This window comes from Bufo bufo, chromosome 4, assembly GCF_905171765.1.
Source record: "Bufo bufo chromosome 4, aBufBuf1.1, whole genome shotgun sequence".
Classification (NCBI taxonomy): Eukaryota; Metazoa; Chordata; class Amphibia; order Anura; family Bufonidae; genus Bufo; species Bufo bufo.
In genome coordinates, this window is record NC_053392.1 from 482,424,023 (window position 1) to 482,444,633 (window position 20,611).

At 45.6% G+C, this 20,611-nt stretch overlaps 2 protein-coding genes across 3 annotated transcripts in view; one reads left to right on the top strand and one right to left on the bottom strand.

Annotated features, from left to right (window-relative positions):
* Positions 1–122: 122 nt before the first annotated feature.
* On the bottom strand, positions 123–16,161 carry CEBPZOS (CEBPZ opposite strand). The gene is made up of 5 exons (XM_040429541.1): positions 15,921–16,161; positions 10,234–10,333; positions 6,113–6,157; positions 1,356–1,437; positions 123–358 (listed from the first exon to the last, which is right to left on the bottom strand). Coding segments are annotated over exons 1-5 (231 nt in total). The 5' UTR covers positions 15,924–16,161; the 3' UTR covers positions 123–357.
* A 60-nt stretch (positions 16,162–16,221) lies between these two features.
* The window catches only part of HEATR5B (HEAT repeat containing 5B), a 94,157-nt gene continuing 89,767 nt past the window's right edge, over positions 16,222–20,611 (top strand). For both annotated transcript variants that reach the window (XM_040429542.1, XM_040429543.1), the window contains exons 1-2: positions 16,222–16,329; positions 17,212–17,364. In XM_040429542.1, coding sequence (XP_040285476.1) covers positions 17,239–17,364 — 126 coding nt within the window. In that variant the 5' untranslated portion in view covers positions 16,222–16,329; positions 17,212–17,238. The remainder of the gene's footprint in view (positions 16,330–17,211; positions 17,365–20,611) is intronic.

Genomic DNA, 20,611 nt, shown 5'->3' on the forward strand with positions numbered 1-20,611 from the left:
GACTTTTTCAATTGAATACTGTCCTGTGTGGATAAGGTTGCATTGAGACCTCCTAATGATTGAGAGCTGCATTTCCATTTCCCATACAAGGGGTACAGAAGAACATCAGCTCAATAGAAAAATCCATAGACGCATGTTAAAAATAATGTAATTTACAAAAATGCCACTTCGGCCTGATACAATAACTAGCTTCCAGATCTTGATGATTACAATTGGAAATCTCAATTATATCTTAACAATAGCAACAACTTCCAGGTTCACGATAGAGTCCATGAGGTGAAACGCCAAAGAAGATAAATCTCTGCAGGATATGTATTTTGATGTCCGTGCAGATATTAGATGGTTTGGTGGTGCATGTCTGCAGAAAAGAAAAATACATCTATATGTTAATTGAACATTTTTTTTCTACCACTTAGCTACATGTAAGCTAAACCAAAAATATCAGAATTTTTAATCCAAATAAATGGTCCTATTATGGCTGTGTGGATCCACTGTGCCAACCAATCGGAGTGGTTGGCTGCTAACCCACGGGAGTCAGAGACACCAGAGCAAAGCACCAAGGGACTAGGCAATACTCATACGCAGGCAGAGGTCAGGGCAGGCAGAGTTTGTGCAAATCAGTAAACCAGTCCAAAATTCAGGGCACGCGGCTCCGGGTCAGTACGGTGAACAGGCATGGGTCAGGTCAAGCAGCAGAGAGAGAGTCCAGGAATCAGGCAGAAGTCGGTACACAGGCAGACAAATGGATTCTAGTTATTGTGCAGGGTCTAGCAAGCTAGAAAAGACCTAAGGAAGATCTAAGAGATTGCACAGGCAAATGGTGGAACAAACAGCCTAGCATATATAGGAGAGTTGATTAGCTCATTAGAAACTAATACACACACACACACACAGGAGGAGACCTAGCAGCTAGGCAGCATGGAACACAGGAGTCTGGCAGCTGGCCCCGGGCAGAAGCTATGTGATTGATGTGGCACCCGTGCCCGGCCCATACAGCAGGATGGGAGTGGGCACAGAGCATCACTATGACAGGTCCACAATATCTATACTGTAAAACCACCATCTCAATAACAGAATGTAAAATAATAATAGCTTAGGGTATGTTCAGACAATGGGTTTTTCTGGCTAAAAAATACAACACAGAAATTCTGCATTTTGAATCGGAGTCTTACCGTCTGATTTCTATTGCAGATTTGCACTTTAATGTGCAGCAGATTCACTCCATTCAATGGGATTAATCAGCATGTGGCTACCTACCTCAGTTCCTGAGCAGCATCCAAAATGATTCTTTATCACAAATAACAAAACCGGGGACTATATACAGGGTAGATAGATTAGATAGATAAGAAATTTACCAGTTCTTCCTTGTCTCCCAAGCAAGTGCATCTCGCTCCCGGATTCCATGTTTGCCAGCCCATTCATTAGATTTATAGTAAACTGTTAACAAACCAGAGTATAAACATTAATATCATCTGTTACAAGTGCCATATTGTAATATGACAGAACTGAATCAATGTAGTTAATGTGATTTACTAAGCTAAATGCACTAGAATTCTCACCCCATTGGCACTAAAGACCTGGCATAGATGCCTTACATCAGATTTATTTTAAACAATTTTGAAAAGGAGCACAGAGTTTTAAAATACACCAACATTTTTGTGCAAAATACTAGTGTGAAATTGTCATGTCTAGGAAGTGCCAAATCTATCATACACGTGCCTAATGCAGTGAATTAACTGATAAAGCTGCGTATGCGCGTCTTCTCTCCGTTCCCATCCAGGTGTGACAGGACCCTGTTTTGGAGATAGGAATAGATCCCAGAGGGAGATCATGTGGAAATGCCATAAGTGTCCCATATGGGAATACTCCCTTTAAAGGTGCTGTCCTAAACTAGAAAAACACGGCTGTTTTTTTCTAAAAACAGTGACACATCTGTCCACAATTCAATTGTGCTGAACTGTAATAACAGGTACCACCCATGGATGTGGCACATTTTCTAAAAAAAAGCAACCATATGTATCTAATCCTGGGCAGCACCTTTGGGTACATCCACAAATACAGGGAGTGCAGAATTATTAGGCAAGTTGTATTTTTGAGGATTAATTTTATTATTGAACAACAACCATGTTCTCAATGAACCCAAAAAACTCATTAATATCAAAGCTGAATATTTTTGGAAGTAGTTTTTAGTTTGTTTTTAGTTTTAGCTATTTTAGGGGGATATCTGTGTGTGCAGGTGACTATTACTGTGCATAATTATTAGGCAACTTAACAAAAAGCAAATATATACCCATTTCAATTATTTATTTTTACCAGTGAAACCAATATAACATCTCAACATTCACAAATATACATTTCTGACATTCAAAAACAAAACAAAAACAAATCAGTGACCAATATAGCCACCTTTATTTGCAAGGACACTCAAAAGCCTGCCATCCATGGATTCTGTCAGTGTTTTGATCTGTTCACCATCAACATTGCGTGCAGCAGCAACCACAGCCTCCCAGACACTGTTCAGAGAGGTGTACTGTTTTCCCTCCTTGTAAATCTCACATTTGATGATGGACCACAAGTTCTCAATGGGGTTCAGATCAGGTGAACAAGGAGGCCATGTCATTAGATTTTCTTCTTTTATACCCTTTCTTGCCAGCCACGCTGTGGAGTACTTGGACGCGTGTGATGGAGCATTGTCCTGCATGAAAATCATGTTTTTCTTGAAGGATGCAGACTTCTTCCTGTACCACTGCTTGAAGAAGGTGTCTTCCAGAAACTGGCAGTAGGACTGGGAGTTGAGCTTGACTCCATCCTCAACCCGAAAAGGCCCCACAAGCTCATCTTTGATGATACCAGCCCAAACCAGTACTCCACCTCCACCTTGCTGGCGTCTGAGTTGGACTGGAGCTCTCTGCCCTTTACCAATCCAGCCACGGGCCCATCCATCTGGCCCATCAAGACTCACTCTCATTTCATCAGTCCATAAAACCTTAGAAAAATCAGTCTTGAGATATTTCTTGGCCCAGTCTTGACGTTTCAGCTTGTGTGTCTTGTTCAGTGGTGGTCGTCTTTCAGCCTTTCTTACCTTGGCCATGTCTCTGAGTATTGCACACCTTGTGCTTTTGGGCACTCCAGTGATGTTGCAGCTCTGAAATATGGCCAAACTGGTGGCAAGTGGCATCTTGGCAGCTGCACGCTTGACTTTTCTCAGTTCATGGGCAGTTATTTTGCACCTTGTTTTTTTCACACGCTTCTTGCGACCCTGTTGACTATTTTGAATGAAACGCTTCATTGTTCGATGATCACACTTCAGAAGCTTTGCAATTTTAAGAGTGCTGCATCCCTCTGCAAGATATCTCACTATTTTTGACTTTTCTGAGCCTGTCAAGTCCTTCTTTTGACCCATTTTGCCAAAGGAAAGGAAGTTGCCTAATAATTCTGCACACCTAATATAGGGTGTTGATGTCATTAGACCACACCCCTTCTCATTACAGAGATGCACATCACCTAATATGCTTAATTGGTAGTAGGCTTTCGAGCCTATACAGCTTGGAGTAAGACAACATGCATAAAGAGGATGATGTGGTCAAAATACTCATTTGCCTAATAATTCTGCACGCAGTGTATGTGCAGAAGGTTTTCCTGGAACTGTGGTCAAAAAAGCCCCCACTTTTACAGCAGCAAAGTGGAGGAGGTTTAAATAAAGATCTATGTGGAATCTATGCAGAAATTGACATGCGTGGATTTTACATCCACATGTATCTAATGCGGATTTTCTGCAGCCAAATTCGTCCCTCAAAGTTTATTATTTCCCATAAACTGATGAACTAAATTAAAGGGGTTGGCTACCGTACGCATAAAAAAATAAAAATAAAGGGTCCCAGATCATAACTAAAGCCACAAGGTATTTGTATCACGAGAGATATACTGTGTACATATAATTTTTCTAATGCATTCAGCATAGCATTCTCCCATTGATGAGAGGCTGTGTGGGCGGAGCAGCTTCAAAGTGAAAGTAAAAATCCCAGCATGCATCACAGCAAGCATCTTCAGAGGAGTGGTCACAAGACATCCCTGGCCAAACAAAACAAATCTTGTTTTTTCTGTGTCACCATTTTCTGAAAGCTATTCTTTTTCTTTTTTTTTTCTGCCAATCATTTTGTGCACGGGGTCATTTTTTGCGGGAACAGTTGATGTTTTTATTGGTACCATTTTCGGGTACATATGATTTTTGGATCAATCGATATTACTCTTTATGGGTCAAGACGATCCGCTGCGGCTGCCCCACCGTTGGTCTTTGTGCATTGCGGGGCGCAGCACGGCCACAGGGCGCACACGGTCGTGTGCAAGAGGCCTATCCCTGATCAGGCTCCTGCCTTTAGCAGGAGCCTGATCAGCTATATCAAGGCAAGCCGGATGCCTGTGGTAACCATCAGGACGCTGCCACAGTAGCGCAGCGCCCGATAGGGGAGCTCCCTCCCTCTGTTAACCCATCAAGCATCTTGCCACTGCCACAGCACAGCAGCCAGATGGGAGAGGGAGGGAGCTCCCTCCATCTCTTAACCCCTTCCATACAGTGGTCCCCTAAACGGCCGACATCGGTGCCAACACAGAGTGTGAGTTGTATATTATAGCTGACACTCTGCTAACCGTTCGGCCATCCTGAAACAGATCGGGGCGGGAGTGGGATCAGCAGCGCTGCCGCCGGCCATACTGAAATTAGAAGGGCACAATGGGGGCTGGAGCCCACAGGGGGTGATATTATATATACACACACATTTTAGAAGGTTCTGATCCCCACAGTCACGGACTGTGGGAATCAGAACCTTTCAGCCGGCATTAGGATCATGTGATTGACTAGTCTGTACAGACTAGCCAATCAGAGCGATCGCAGGGGCAGATTAGGAAAAGCAGCGCATGTGCAGTTACAATAAAGGCATAGACGAGCTTTCTCTAAAGCTCCTCCATGTCACGTGCAGCCATGGACAAACTGGCTGCACTGCAGAGCGGGGCTCAGGGGGTGTGGCTTACTATAAAAAGATTACCAGACAGATTTTTTGGATTTTTTTTTTTTACCCTGCCTCCAACAATGCTGTATAAAGTACTGAGGTTGGGTTCACACGGGCGTTGCGGGAAAATGTGCGGGTGCGTTGCGGGAACACCCGCGATTTTTCCGCGCGCGTTTTGCACTCGCGTGAGAAAAATCACGCATGTTTGGTACCCAAACCTCTTCACAGAAGTTCGGGCTTGGGATCGGTGTTCTGTAGATTCTATTATTTCCCCTTATAACATGGTTATAAGGGAAAATAATAGCATTCTGAATACAGAATGCATAGTAAAATAGCGCTGGAGGGGTTAAAAATAAATAAATAAATAATTTAACTCACCTTAGTCCACTTGATAGCGCAGCCCGGCATCGCCTTCTGTCTCCTTTCTTCAGGACCTGGGTAAAGGACCTGTGGTGACGTCACTCCGGTCGTCACATGGTCCATCACATGATTCATCACCATGGTAAAAGATCATGTGATGACCGGAGTGATGTCACCACAGGTCCTTTACCCAGGTCCTGAAGAAAGGAGACAGAAGGAGATGCCGACAGCGCGAACAAGTGGACTAAGGTGAGTTAAATTTTTATTTATTTTTTAACCCCTCCAGCGCTATTTTACTATGCATTCTGTATTCAGAATGCTATTATTTTCCCTTATAACCATGTTATAAGGGGAAATAATAATGATTGGGTCTTCATCCCGATCGACTCCTAGCAACCGTGCGTGAAAATCGCACCGCATCCGCAGTTGCTTGCTATTTTCACGCAACCCCATTCACTTCTATGGGGCCTGCGTTGCGTGAAAAACGCAGAATATAGAGCATGCTGCTCATGTGAACGGCCCCATAGAAATGAATGGGTCGGTATTCAGTGCGGGTGCAATGCGTTCACCTCACGCATCGCATCCGCGCGGAATACTCGCCCGTGTGAAAGGGGCCATATAGTGGCCAACCCCTTTAAGCTCAGGGTCACCTACAGTTCCTTATAAGACTAAGTACAAGTATTAGATATCCAAATAGATTTATATTTACTAGTAATACTTCAGAAGAAATAATAATTCATTATTACCTTCTAAAACTGAGGGAAATCTCCTGTTCATTGTATGCCGGAAATCTGATGGAAAGCGAGCACAAGATTAATTAGAAGGAAAACGTACGAAGACTCCTACTACTTGTCCTTACCACGAGAACATGAAGACAAACTTCAGACTTATATCAACTTATATTCTTACTGTTAGGCCTCATGCACACCACTGTATGTATTTTGCAGTCCGCAAAAAACGGATCCGCCAAACATACGGATGACATCCATGTGCATTCCGTATTTTGAGGAACAGAACAGCTGGTCCCTGATAGAACAGTACTATACTTGTCTGTACTGCGGACAATAATAGGACATGTTCTTTTTTTTGTGGAACAGAAATACGGACATACGGAAACGGAATGCACATGGAGTAACTTCCGTTTTTTTTGCGGACCCATTGAAATACAGTCTGCAATAAAAAATAAAAAAAAACACGGAACGGACATGGAAAGAAAATACGTTCATGTGCATGAGGCCTTACATCTGCAGGAGATGGCATCAAATCTGTAGGCCTCTTACACACGACCATATGGCTTTTTCAGTATTTTGCGGTCCGCAAAAAATACGGATGACGTCCGTGTGCATTCCATTTTTTGCGGAACGGAACAGCTGGCCCCTGATAGAACAGTACTATCCTTGTCCGTTATGCGGACAATAATAGGACATGTTCTATCTTTGAACGGAACGGAAAAACAGAAACGGAAGGTGAATGGTTCCGTATACGGTACGCAAAAAACGGAACGTAAAAAAAAAAATAACATTTGTGTGCAAGAGGCCTTAGGTAGTGAGACGCCAACTAACTACGGCAAAAACCTGTACGCCAAATGGAGAAGACTTAGGCTGGGTTCACACCTGAGCGTATTCGATAAGCGCTTTTTACAGGCGTTTTTGAGGCGTATTTTGGGCCGTTTTTGTATTTTCGAAATGCGCGTAGTATGCGCGTTTGTGTGATTAACCACAGAGGAATCCAATGAAAAACTGCGACAATACGCCCCAAAGAAGCTCCTGTACTTCTTGGGGCGTAGGGCGTTTTACAGCGCGTTCGTACGCTCTGTAAAACGCTCAGGTGAGAACCATGCCCATAGGGAAACATTGGTTTTTGCCTGTTGAGCGTTTTACAGCGCGTAGGAACGCACTGTAAAACGCTCAGGTTTGAACCTAGCCTTAATTTAGTGATGAATCTATCTAGGAGTGTCCGACCTACCAACACTACTCCAAGGTTCACAAAAGAAAATTGGCCTTCAAAAGTAAAATCAGTCCCCAAGCGGTTCTAAATAATAATGTTCTATGTATAAATAAGTTAACAATGGGACTCTGGCTGACAGGTCCCATTATATCTGGTATAAAGCAGATACAGCATGCCACAGTAAGGACAGCAGTCAAAATGGTGGCACCAGTGTGATTGATGGTAGTTAGCTGCTTCATATATAGCATTATTGATGGCACAGCACCAGAGAATTCTTACAGAATGCATCTGCTCTTCTGTAGCTGATACATAGTTGGGCTATATATACAGTCTACTTTTAAAGAGCACCTGAAGGGTCGAGCCTGCTGATTAAAATGACACCCGATTTGTAAAAATCGGTTATGGCATCCCCAAGGGCCATGGACAGCATTGAAAGGCTAAGGAGAACAGAAGGGTTGGCCCCGCCCCTTATTTGCATAAAGAATAAAAGTATTTTTTCTTGGGAAGACAGGATCATTACAATCAGCAGTATCAACCCTACCAGGCAGTATAACTTGTTTAAAGAGTACCTGTCCAGTCCCCCAAGCCCTAATAAGTGCAGTACTACATGAATAGTACTGTTGCCCCTGACTCCAGATCACTGATGTACACTGCTCAAAAAAATAAAGGGAACACAAAAATAACACATCCTAGATCTGAATTAATTAAATATTCTTCTGAAATACTTTGTTCTTTACATAGTTGAATGTGCTGACAACAAAATCACACAAAAATTAAAAAATTGAAATCTAATTTTTCAACCCATGGAGGTCTGGATTTGGAGTCACACTCAAAATTAAAGTGGAAAAACACACTACAGGCTGATCCAACTTTGATGTAATGTCCTTAAAACAAGTCAAAATGAGGCTCAGTAGTGTGTGTGTCCTCCACGTGCCTGTATGACCCCCCTACAACGACTGTGCATGCTCCTGATGAGGTGGCGGACGGTCTCCTGAGGGATCTCCTCCCAGACCTGGACTAAAGCATCTGCCAACTCCTGGACAGTCTGTGGTGCAACGTGACGTTGGTGGATAGAGCGAGACATGATGTCCCAGATGTGCTCAATTGGATTCAGGTCTGGGGAACGGGCAGGCCAGTCCATAGCATCAATGCCTTCGTCTTGCAGGAACTGCTGACACACTCCAGCCACATGAGGTCTAGCATTGTCTTGCATTAGGAGGAACCCAGGGCCAACCGCACCAGCATATGGTCTCACAAGGGGTCTGAGGATCTCATCTCGGTACCTAATGGCAGTCAGGCTACCTCTGGCAAGCACATGGAGGGCTGTGCGGCCCTCCAAAGAAATGCCACCCCACACCATTACTGACCCAATGCCAAACCGGTCATGCTGGAGGATGTTGCAGGCAGCAGAACGTTCTCCATGGCGTCTCCAGACTCTGTCACGTCTGTCACATGTGCTCAGTGTGAACCTGCTTTCATCTGTGAAGAGCACAGGGCGCCAGTGGCGAATTTGCCAATCTTGGTGTTCTCTGGCAAATGCCAAACGTCCTGCACGGTGTTGGGCTGTAAGCACAACCCCCACCTGTGGACGTTGGGCCCTCATATCACCCTCATGGAGTCTGTTTCTGACCGTTTGAGCAGACACATGCACATTTGTGGCCTGCTGGAGGTCATTTTGCAGGGCTCTGGCAGTGCTCCTCCTGTTCCTCCTTGCACGAAGGCGGAGGTAGCGGTCCTGCTGCTGGGTTGTTGCCCTCCTCCACGTCTCCTGATGTACTGGCCTGTCTCTTGGTAGCGCCTCCATGCTCTGGACACTACGCTGACAGACACAGCAAACCTTCTTGCCACAGCTCGCATTGATGTGCCATCCTGGATAAGCTGCACTACCTGAGCCACTTGTGTGGGTTGTAGACTCCGTCTCATGCTACCACTAGAGTGAAAGCACCGCCAGCATTCAAAAGTGACCAAAACATCAGCCAGGAAGCATTAGAACTGAGAAGTTGTCTGTGGTCACCACCTGCAGAACCACTCCTTTATTGGGGGTGTCTTGCTAATTGCCTATAATTTCCACCTGTTGTCTATCCCATTTGCACAACAGCATGTGAAATTGATTGTCACTCAGTGTTGCTTCCTAAGTGGACAGTTTGATTTCACAGAAGTGTGATTGACTTGGAGTTACATTGTGTTGTTTAAGTGTTCCCTTTATTTTTTTGAGAAGTGTATATGCCCATGCTCACTCCTGTTCACCGGAATATATTTAGACTCATCCTGGACGCATTTATGGGGCCATTGATCAAACTGGTGTGAACTGGCTTAGTTGACACCTTTCATTTTGGACAGTTCCTTTGGAAAATGAAGGGAGGAATCTGGTTGCTATGGGTTACTAAGCCAGTTCTACTTTACACCAGTTTGATAAATTACCTCAGAAATGCGTCCAGGATGCTCAGGAGTCCTCTCAGTGTATAAATGCGGGGGATATAAAGATTATATATCAGTGATCCAGAGTCACTATTCACCTAGTACAGCACTTAATAGGGCCTGGGGAAGGTGACCCTTTATAGCCTTGATCCTGCTGACAGGGGTTGGGCAGTGGTATAATATTTATCATCAGATCAGCGTGGTTCCAAACCACTGGCACCCCCATCAAGGGGTCGTGGACTCGTGGCACTTATAGTGTACAGTTAAGCATTGAAGAGGATGCCATGCACGCCCGTGCGCCATGATCCCTTCAAACATTGATGACCTGAGGATACGTCATCATTATTATACCACGGCACTGGAGAGGTCACAACCTTCAAGCAATTTTGGCACATGAATATGCCACACTACATTTTCATTTTATTATACAAAGAAAACTAGAAATGCCCATTAAATAGGACATGCACAGGCAGTGGCGGATCTCCATCTGTGAGAACCTGACCTTGGCTTGAATCCATTCTGAAGTACAGCAGGTACGCCCCAATGACGCCGGCCAGTTCAAGTGCCAGCACACCCTTGACAAGCTTGCTGTTAAATTTCACCTGTTGACAATAAAGAGGTTGATGGTGAGTAGTGGCACCACGTCTAGCAAGGGTAAGAACCCACCCAAAACCGGACAACCCTGGAAAATAATGACCACTTGAATTGCAATACCTCCGTTTTATCAGAAAAACACTACAGACTTTGAGCTCATGCACACGCCCGTTGTTGTTTTGCCGTCTGTTTTTCAGTATCTGAGGTTTTTTTTTTCCTCTGATTTAAGTCCTCTTCCGTTCCGTTATTCCACAAAACATATCCGTATGCGATCTGTTTTTTTGCGGATCGTATACAGAAACTGTAACTTATTAATCACCAAACACATGAGCAATATGGGCTGGGCATAGCCTTTCTACAGTATGGATCCCCAAAACACGGATGTGTTCCATGTGCGTTCCGTATTTTTTGCGGACCCATTGACTTGAATGGGGTCTCGGACCGTGATTTGCGGACAATAAGGCCTCTTACACGCGTTTTTTTTTTCGTTTACATTCCGTTTTTTGCATTCCGTATACAGACCCATTCGTTTCAATGGTTTGTAAAAAAAAAAAAAAAAAAATGGAAGGTACTCCGGTTGCTTTCCGTTTCCGTATTTCCATTCAAAGATAGAACGTGTCCTATTATTGTCTGCATAACGGACAAGGATAGTACTGTTCTATCAGGGGCCAGTTGTTCCGTTGCGCAAAAAACGGAACGCACAATATGCGGACCGCAAAATACTGAAAAAGCCATACGGACGTGTGCAAGAGGCCTAATAGGACGTGCGCTACTTTTTTGCGGAATGGCCATGCGGACAAACGGAAACGGAATGCACACGTAGTAACTTTTTCTACAGCCCCATTGAAGTGAATGGTTCCGCATACGGTCCGCAAAATAAACGGAACGGAAGCGGAAAGAAAATACGCTTGTGTGCATGAGCCCTTTGGCTACTGAATATGGGTGTAGTTTCAAATGCACACATGAAATTGTGGACACTGGCCGTGTGCATCCCGCACTTTCCGTGGGCCACATTGTTGAAATGCCTATCCTGCTTCAGCAAAACGGACTAGAAAAGCACACGTTCTATCATTTGCGGCATGGCCGCATGGAAGTGGACAGCATGCAGATGACATCTCTGTGCTGTCCGCATTTTTGCGGCCCCATAGAAGTGAACGGGTCTGTGTGCAATCCTCAAAAAATCCACCAAAAATACGGTTGTGCGCATAAGGCCTAAAGCTAGGGCTGCACCTAGAGTTTGCTAGAGCAATTTATCACTGTGATCACTCCAGCGCGGTCTCAGCGTAGTGCAAGCCGAAAAGGAGGCGTTTGCTAAGACTCGTCTGCAGGGCACTGTCACGGAAGGGACATTAATACCACAACACTTCCATGTTTCCCCGTGGGACAGTTTCTCAACATCGTGACCAAACCCCAACATGTCATAATTAAAGAAAAGATCACACATAAATCATTAGCATTTTGCAATCCACAGGCGATGTCTTTTATCCCTATGAGCACCGCGACATCCCTTGAGCAGTGCCGACCTTCTTTGGAACATATGAGTACCGATTGTCGCGCTATTCTAGAGATCACAAGGATCTTGCAACAAAATTTCTAGGTCTAGCCCCAGCCTCAGGCCTCATGCACATGTCTGTATTTTTGGTCTGTATGGGTCCCCAAAAAAAAAAAAAAAAACGGACATCACACTGATATCATCCGTGTGCTGTCCGCATCCATGCGGCCGAGCCCCCAATTATAGAACCTGTCCTATTCTTAGCCGTCTCACAACAAGGCTTCTTGACAGTTGGCAGGAACGTCTCCCCTGGACGGAGATCGAGGAAGGAGTTACTTGTAAGTAATGAGCCTGAGCCTGTACAAGACGTTTAGGCTCATTACTTGTTTATTACAATTCAGACCAGCAGGTGGCAGCACTGAATTGTAATATAGTGATCGACATATAAGGTAATAAGAGAAAATTCTACCACTCTATACAAATTGCAATCTGATGATTGAATGTTGTGGTCCACTTGAGGACCTAAAAAAAAAAAAAAAGGAAAAAAGTTTTAAAAAAAAATATATTAAAAAAATATATGTAAAAATTCAAATCACCCCATTTTCCCAAAAATACTTAAACAATAAATAATAAAAAATAAAAAAAATCGACATCATGGGCATCGCCACGTGAAAACATCTGTACTATTAAAATATACAATAATGTATCCCATATGGTGAATGGCACAACAGAAAAAAATAAATTATGGCTGATTCGCCGTTTTTTTCCTTACTTTACCTCCCCAAAAAAACGGAATAAAAAGTGATCAAAAGGTTATACACACCCCAAAATGGTATTAAGAAAAACTACAGATCGTCCTGCAAAAAATGAGCTCTCACTCATCTAGACATAACTCTGAAAAAAAAAAAAAAAAGAGTGCTGACTGACGGTAGGGGTGCTGGCGAGTGCTGACTGACGGTAGGGGTGCTGGCGAGTGCTGACTGACGGTAGGGGTGCTGGCGAGTGCTGACTGACGGTAGGGGTGCTGGCGAGTGCTGACTGACGGTAGGGGTGCTGGCGAGTGCTGACTGACGGTAGGGGTGCTGGCGAGTACTGACTGACGGTAGGGGTGCTGGCGAGTGCTGACTGACGGTAGGGGTGCTGGCGAGTGCTGACTGACGATAGGGGTGCTGGCGAGTGCTGACTGACGATAGGGGTGCTGGCGAGTACTGACTGACGGTAGGGGTGCTGGCGAGTGCTGACTGACGGTAGGGGTGCTGGCGAGTACTGACTGACGGTAGGGGCATGATCGGACAAGAATAGGACATGCCTTATAATTTTTGCGGGGCCACGGAACGGAGCAATGGATGCGGATAGCACACAGAGTGCTGTCCGCATCTTTTGCGGACCCATTGAAATTAATGGTTCCGTATACAGAAGCAATTTGCAGCACGGGCACGGAGCCCTAACGTTCGTGTGCATGTAGCCTAAAACAGCCTTTTTTAGAATAAAAACAGGCACAAACAATTTAGTAAATGTGCCCCATGGTATCTTTACCAGGCAGACGCACACTGAGCTCACTGAGATAGTGTGGAGATCAATGATCTCACATCAGATTTAACTCTTACTGCTAAATTTGCAACTGTACAGATTAATAGCAGCGGATTATTGAAATGGTTCAATGAAACGTCAGATATTCTGTAATTACCTATACTCTTATGAAGTATAGGGTATTTTATGTATTGACTGAGGGTATGGGTTAGCGAGTACTGACTGAGGATTATCTACTGTATTTTTGCCCTATAAGACGCAACTAGGTTTTAGAGGAGGAGAATAAGAAAAAAAAAAAATTCATTAGACCTCAGCTCAGAGCCCCAATCAGACCCCCAATGTTAATAAGACCCCCAATCAGACCTCAGATCAGAACCCCCCCCCCCCCCCCATTCAAACCTCCAATTTGAATGACCACCAGACCTCAGGTAAGAGCCCCAATATGCATAAACCCCACTCATTCAGAACTCATATTAGACCCGTAATGTGAAGGACCCCCAGACCTTAGATCAGAACCCCATGCTTAGAGCAAATAAAATAAAAATATCAGCTTACCTCATACAGCTCTCTTCTTCTTCCTGCTGCAAGCTGTGCTGAGACCTGACACGCACAGCGTGAGTCCACAGCGCACCAACGTCCTCACGCAGTGCGCAGTCACAGCACAGCCAGCACCCGAGGACCAGCCAGCTGTGATTACAGAGCCTGGAGAGCGCTGCATTGACTGCTTCCCAGTCCTCCTGTACTAATGAGCGCTTCCCATAATAGAAGCGTTCATTAGTATTCACCCCATAAGACACACTGACATTTTCCACCCACTTTGGGGGGGGGGGGGGGGGTAAAAGTGCGGCTTATAGGGCAAAAATATGGTACCTGACGAAGGAGATGCTGCAGTCTCCGAAATGCGTTGTAGTTCTGTATAATAAAGTCTATGAATTGACATATTATCCTTGTGGTCCCTCTCATCTGCGGCAACGCAGCATGCTGTGCTATCCTGTCCCATATTTTTGACAGAATCTGCAATGGAAGCTTTTGTTGGATCCTTCAAAAAACATGTGGGCGAAACCCAACATGGACTTGTGTGCATGTAATCAATCCCCTTCTCCATCAGTCATCGTATACTTGCTCAAATATGGTGGCTCTTTTTTTTTTTCCAGACCACCACTGAAAAGACAATCACTTGTCATCTAATCCCATCTGCGCCTAATTAGGCCTTTTTATTGACGCCACAACATTTACAAGTGTCCGGATCACAGCCGCAGGTTAATTGCACCAAACACACAGACATTAGTACAGTCTCCATGTTACACTGTCCTCCTGGACTTTAAGTTTAAAAACTGCAGAGCACTACTCTAGCTATAGTCGCTAGTGTTGAGCGAACTTGTGGTTTCAAGTTCGGAGTACAAGGTTTGGGTTATCTAAGAATTCCGTTATGGATTCCGCTACCATGGACCATAACTTATATGGTCTGTGGTAACGGAATCTATAACGGAATTCTTAGATAACCCGAACCTTGCACGCCAAACTTGAAAACACAAGTTCACTCAACACTAATAGTCGCCATTACACGTAGTGAATACTGACTGATGGTAGGGGTGGTGGCGGGTACTGACTGATGGTAAGGGTGCTGGCAAGTACTGACTGAGGAAGGGGGTGCTGGCGAGTACTGACTGATGGTAGGGGTGCTGGTGAGTAGTGACTGAGGGTGGGGGTGCTGGTAAGTAGTGACTGACGATAGGGATGGTGGTGCTGGTGAGTACTGACTGAGGGTGGGGGTACTGGTGAGTACTGACTGATGGTAGGGGTGCTGGTGAGTACTCACTGACGGTAGGGGTGGTGGTGCTGGTGAGTACTCACTGACGGTAGGGGTGGTGGTGCTGGTGAGTACTCACTGATGGTAGGGGTGCTGGCGAGTGCTGACTGACGGTAGGGGTGCTGGCGAGTGCTGACTGACGGTAGGGGTGCTGGCGAGTGCTGACTGGCGGTAGGGGTGCTGGCGAGTGCTGACTGGCGGTAGGGGTTCTGGCGAGTGCTGACTGGCGGTAGGGGTTCTGGCGAGTGCTGACTGACGGTAGGGGCGCTGGCGAGTGCTGACTGACGGTAGGGGCGCTGGCGAGTGCTGACTGACGGTAGGGGCGCTGGCGAGTGCTGACTGACGGTAGGGGCGCGGGCGAGTGCTGACTGACGGTAGGGGCGCTGGCGAGTGCTGACTGACGGTAGGGGCGCTGGCGAGTGCTGACTGACGGTAGGGGCGCTGGCGAGTGCTGACTGACGGTAGGGGCGCTGGCGAGTGCTGACTGACGGTAGGGGCGCTGGCGAGTGCTGACTGACGGTAGGGGCGCTGGCGAGTGCTGACTGACGGTAGGGGTGCTGGCGAGTGCTGACTGACGGTAGGGGCATGATCATTTCTTGGAAGCCATGAGGTATTTCTGTGGGACATACAAACCAATACTGAGCAGACAAAGCCATCTACTGGAGACACAGTGTGACTGACAGAAGGAGAACACAGTGAAACAAATAGAGGTGAATGCTTCCTCTTCAGGGTCTTCCCAGATAACCAGTCCCTGCACACTCACCATTGTAATCTACTTGAAGGTCCACCTAGGTCACAACATTACCTCGTGCAGTCTCGTACAAACACTATTACAGTTACTGGCCATTAAAGTGCTTTCCAAGACGTGGAAGGAAATGCATATCTACGGCACCAGCAGGCGGCTGTAATTATGTGCTACACTGATTGTCACAATACTTCGTTTTCAGCTTGAAAGCTTGTGGGCTTCGGCTTTGCCCTTAGCTAAGATGGCTACTATGAGTTCTGACGTGCCGATGAGTTCGTGGCTGCGGGGCGCGGACTAATGACGTCATCTAGTGCCTGAGAAACGCTGTTTCCGGGAGGTGGAGACTGTATGTGACAGCAGAAGTGTAAGCAGCAGAGGCTGAGGGGCTTACAGCCGTCCACAAGACTAACGACCACCTGACTGGAGGGTATGTGTGCACAGTATGGAGGGATGAGATTAATGTGAGTGTAGGCTATAGGCATGTGTCTAATATATCTAATCTATACATCCTGTATAATATATTATTTCTCTCTAGTGATTTTCCTGTATTGTTAGGGTACTTTCACACTAGCGTTTTTCTTTTCCGGCACTGAGTTCCATCAAAAGGGCTCTATACCGGAAAAGAACTGATCAGGTATATCCCCATGCTTTCTGAATGGAGAGTAATCCGTTCAGGATGCATCAGGATGTCTTCAGTTCAGTCGTTTTGACTGATCAGGTAAAAGAGAAAACCGCAGCATGCTACGGTTTTATCTCCGGCGAAAAAAACTGAAGACTTGCCTGAATGCCGGATCCGGCATTTTTTTCCATAGGAATGCATTAGTGCCGGATCCGGCATTCAGAATACCGGAATGCCGGATCCGTCCTTCCAGTCTGCGCATGCGCAGACCTTTAAAAATGAGAAAAAAAATAAATACCGGATCCGTTTTGCCTGATACCGGAAAAACAGATCCGGTATTGCAATGCATTTTTCTGACTGATCAGGATCCTCAGCAGTCAGAAAAATGCCTGATCAGTCAGAAAAAAATGACATGCGTTTGCATACAGTTTGCCTGATTAGGCAGTTCAGGCAACGGAACTGCCTGCCGGAATCAAACAACGCAAGTGTGAAAGTATAGCATAATCCTGAAGCAGTGCATCCTGGGAGAATACAGTGTAATGTTCAGCATGTCATAGGAATCTATTACCACTCTGATGAAGATCCAGGATGAGGTTGTGTGTGGGCCGCTATTTTGCACATAATGTGAATGGATCTCCCAAGGATCTTTTTTTTTTTTTTTTTAACTCTGTGGTGCATTTCTCCTTAAAGGGCTTTCAGCGACTATTATCCTACGACATGGAGCTCGCCCACAGCTTGTTACTGAAAGAAGATGCTCTGGCTCAGGTTACAGAGGCTAAAAAATCAGTCTTTATCTTTGAATGGCTGCGCTTCCTGGACAAAGTGCTCATAGCTGCAAACAAGGTAAATGGGATACTCTGCGGCGATGGCAAAAAAAAGGTAGTTGGTTTACAGTCCTCTACTATGCCTCATTCACACGTCAGTGTTTGGTCAGTGATTTCCATCAGTGATTGTGAGCCAAAACCAGGTGCAGATCTTTCCTTTATACCTTATGTCTGTGGAGGCTCCAATCCTAGTTTTGGCTCACAATCACTGATATGTGAATGAGGCTTTACACTGGCAGGTCTGGCGATTAGCGGTGAATTGTGATACCCATGGTTGCGTGGAATGGCATCCTTACACACTGAACTAATTAAAGGGGTTGTCCAGCTGCTGACATTTAAAATATATATATATATATTTACTTATATTAGGGGTGCACCGAAATGAAAATTCTGGTCTGAAACCGAAAATTCAGGATGCCCTTGACTGAAAACTGAAACCGAAACTGCCTTTTTTCCCAAATACTTTTAAAATACTTTTTTTTTAATGATTGGCATGGTTATGGAGAGGGGGATCTGTGGGTGGCGCTGTTATGGAGAGAGGGATCTGTGGGTGGCGCTGTTATGGAGAGGGGGATCTGTGGGTGGCGCTGTTATGGAGAGGGGGATCTGTGGGTGGCTCTGTTATGGAGAGGGGGATCTGTGGGTGGCGCTGTTATGGAGAGAGGGATCTGTGGGTGGCGCTGTTATGGAGAGGGGGATCTGTGGGTGGCGCTGTTATGGAGAGGGGGATCTGTGGGTGGCGCTGTTATGGAGAGGGGGATCTGTGGGTGGCTCTGTTATGGAGAGGGGGATCTGTGGGTGGCTCTGTTATGGAGAGGGGGATCTGTGGGTGGCACTGTTATGGAGAGGGGGATCTGTGGGTGGCGCTGTTATGGAGAGGGGGATCTGTGGGTGGCGCTGTTATGGAGAGGGGGATCTGTGGGTGGCGCTGTTATGGAGAGGGGGATCTGTGGGTGGCTCTGTTATGGAGAGGGGGATCTGTGGGTGGCTCTGTTATGGAGAGGGGGATCTGTGGGTGGCTCTGTTATGGAGAGGGGGATCTGTGGGTGGCTCTGTTATGGAGAGGGGGATCTGTGGGTGGCTCTGTTATAGAGAGGGGGATCTGTGGGTGGCTCTGTTATGGAGAGGGGGATCTGTGGGTGGCGCTGTTATGGAGGGGGGGATCTGTGGGTGGCGCTGTTATGGAGGGGGGGGATATGTGCACTGTTATGGGCATAACAGTGCACAGATCCCTTTCCCCATAACAGTGCACAGATCCCTTTCCCCATAACAGTGCACAGATCCCTTTCCCCATAACAGTGCACAGATCCCTTTCCCCATAACAGTGCACAGATCCCCCCTCCCCATAACAGTGCACAGATCCCCCCTCCCCATAGCAGTGCCATAGACCGATCCCCCTACCCATAACAGCCCCGGCCCTGCTGCTCACAGCATCACTCACTGCATCTTTATTTTACCTTACAATCGTGACGCTCCAGTAACAACTCTGCAGGCAGAGCGGAGGGCGGCGTAACGTCACTTACTCACGTGACGCACCTGCTCCGCCCACTTTATGAATGAAGGAGGCGGAGCAGGCGCGTCACGTGAGTAAGTGACGTTACGCCGCCCTCCGCTCTGCCTGCAGAGTTCTTACTGGAGCGTCACGATTGTAAGGTAAAATAAAGATGCAGTAAACCGCCCGCCCGCAGATGGTGGGTGACAAATCCCACACCCCATATTTTCGGCCGATATGTAACAATATCGGCCGAAATGGATTAGGTACATTTTCGGCCGATATTTTCGGCTGCCGGAATTTTGGTGCACCCCTAACTTATATAGTGCTACTATATCCTGAAGCACTTTACAGACATAAGCATCCAACTGCTCCCAATGGGGCTCACAATCTAAGGTTCCTATCAGTATGTCTTTGGAGTCTGGGAGGAAACTGGAGAACCTGTTGGAAACCCACGCAAACATGGCGAGAACATACAAACTCCATGCAGATGTTGTCCTTGGTCGGATTTGAACCTAGGACCCCATGACCAAGGCACCAGTGCTAACCACTGTGCCACCGTGCTGCCCTATAGGCTCAGATTGGTATAAAATAAGTGATGCTCATCTCACACATCCTCCTCCTTTCCTGTTCCTACACTTCACGGTCCCAATAAAAGTGAACCAACTGAGATATTGACTGGCTGAGCGGTCATTTACTCTCTACTTGGATTACTCTGCAGCAGGGTGGATTTGATTTAAATCACTAGTCAGTAAGGCTTGATTTAAATCATAGTTTTCTACATAAAGACTAATTCTTGCTGGTATAACTTATAATATGCAAGTAGATGAAGTAGAATAACAACTTTTCGTATTAGTTTGATTAGGTTGATTCTGTATTCATAGGTTTGTAAAAGTTAGGATTAAGGTCTTTTTCTCAACTCTGTTCATGTTATAACATTTTTGCTGTGAAGAAGAGGCATGTGATCTCTGCTGAGTCAAATTCAGTTTTGAGAACTGCAAAAGTAAACCAAGCATCTGTAATAATATCTTGTAGGCAGAGAAACTGCCCAATAATCTTACAAAAACCTCTGGAAGAGCATGACATTGTGAATGGATTACTGGAATTTATTTACCCCAAAAATTACACATATACAGCCTTATTCTGCATAATTAAAAAACTAATCTTTATTTCATGATGGAATAACCTTTGGATGGTAATAATTTCCTCAAAAAGCATTTTATATAAAAAAAAAATCTGATTTAAATCAAAATATATATTTTTTAAATCATAGATTTTTATCCACCCTGCTCTGCAGTAGGTGCCAGTATGTTTGAGCGGAGCACTGTTATCGAGTTAAAGTGAGTTTTTCTGTCCGCATCTGTAAGTCCGTTCCACGTCCCCGCCAAAAAATAAAACATGTAATATTCTTGTCTGTTTTGCTGACAAGGATAGGACATTTCTGAAGGAGTAAACAAAAAAAAAATGGTGGCAGGCTCTCGGACAGTATCTGCGATTTGCGCGCCACAAAAATGGATATGATTGTATGCAGGAGCCCTAAAGGCGTTGTCTGGTGTCAGAAAGACTCGCTGGCTTCAGTGGTGCACCTGACCAGGCGAGTGATTGCCTGCAGCAGTCATGTTTTGTCAGCATGATGGCACCGCTGCATCTGGGTAAATGGAGGCTGGTCAGGAGAACCGGAGCAGAGGCATGGGGTCTTTGTTTCAGGTAGACCCCTTGATTGTCCTGTTACCTTCTGAAAGCAGACAAACCCTTTAGGTGCAGTGGGATTTGT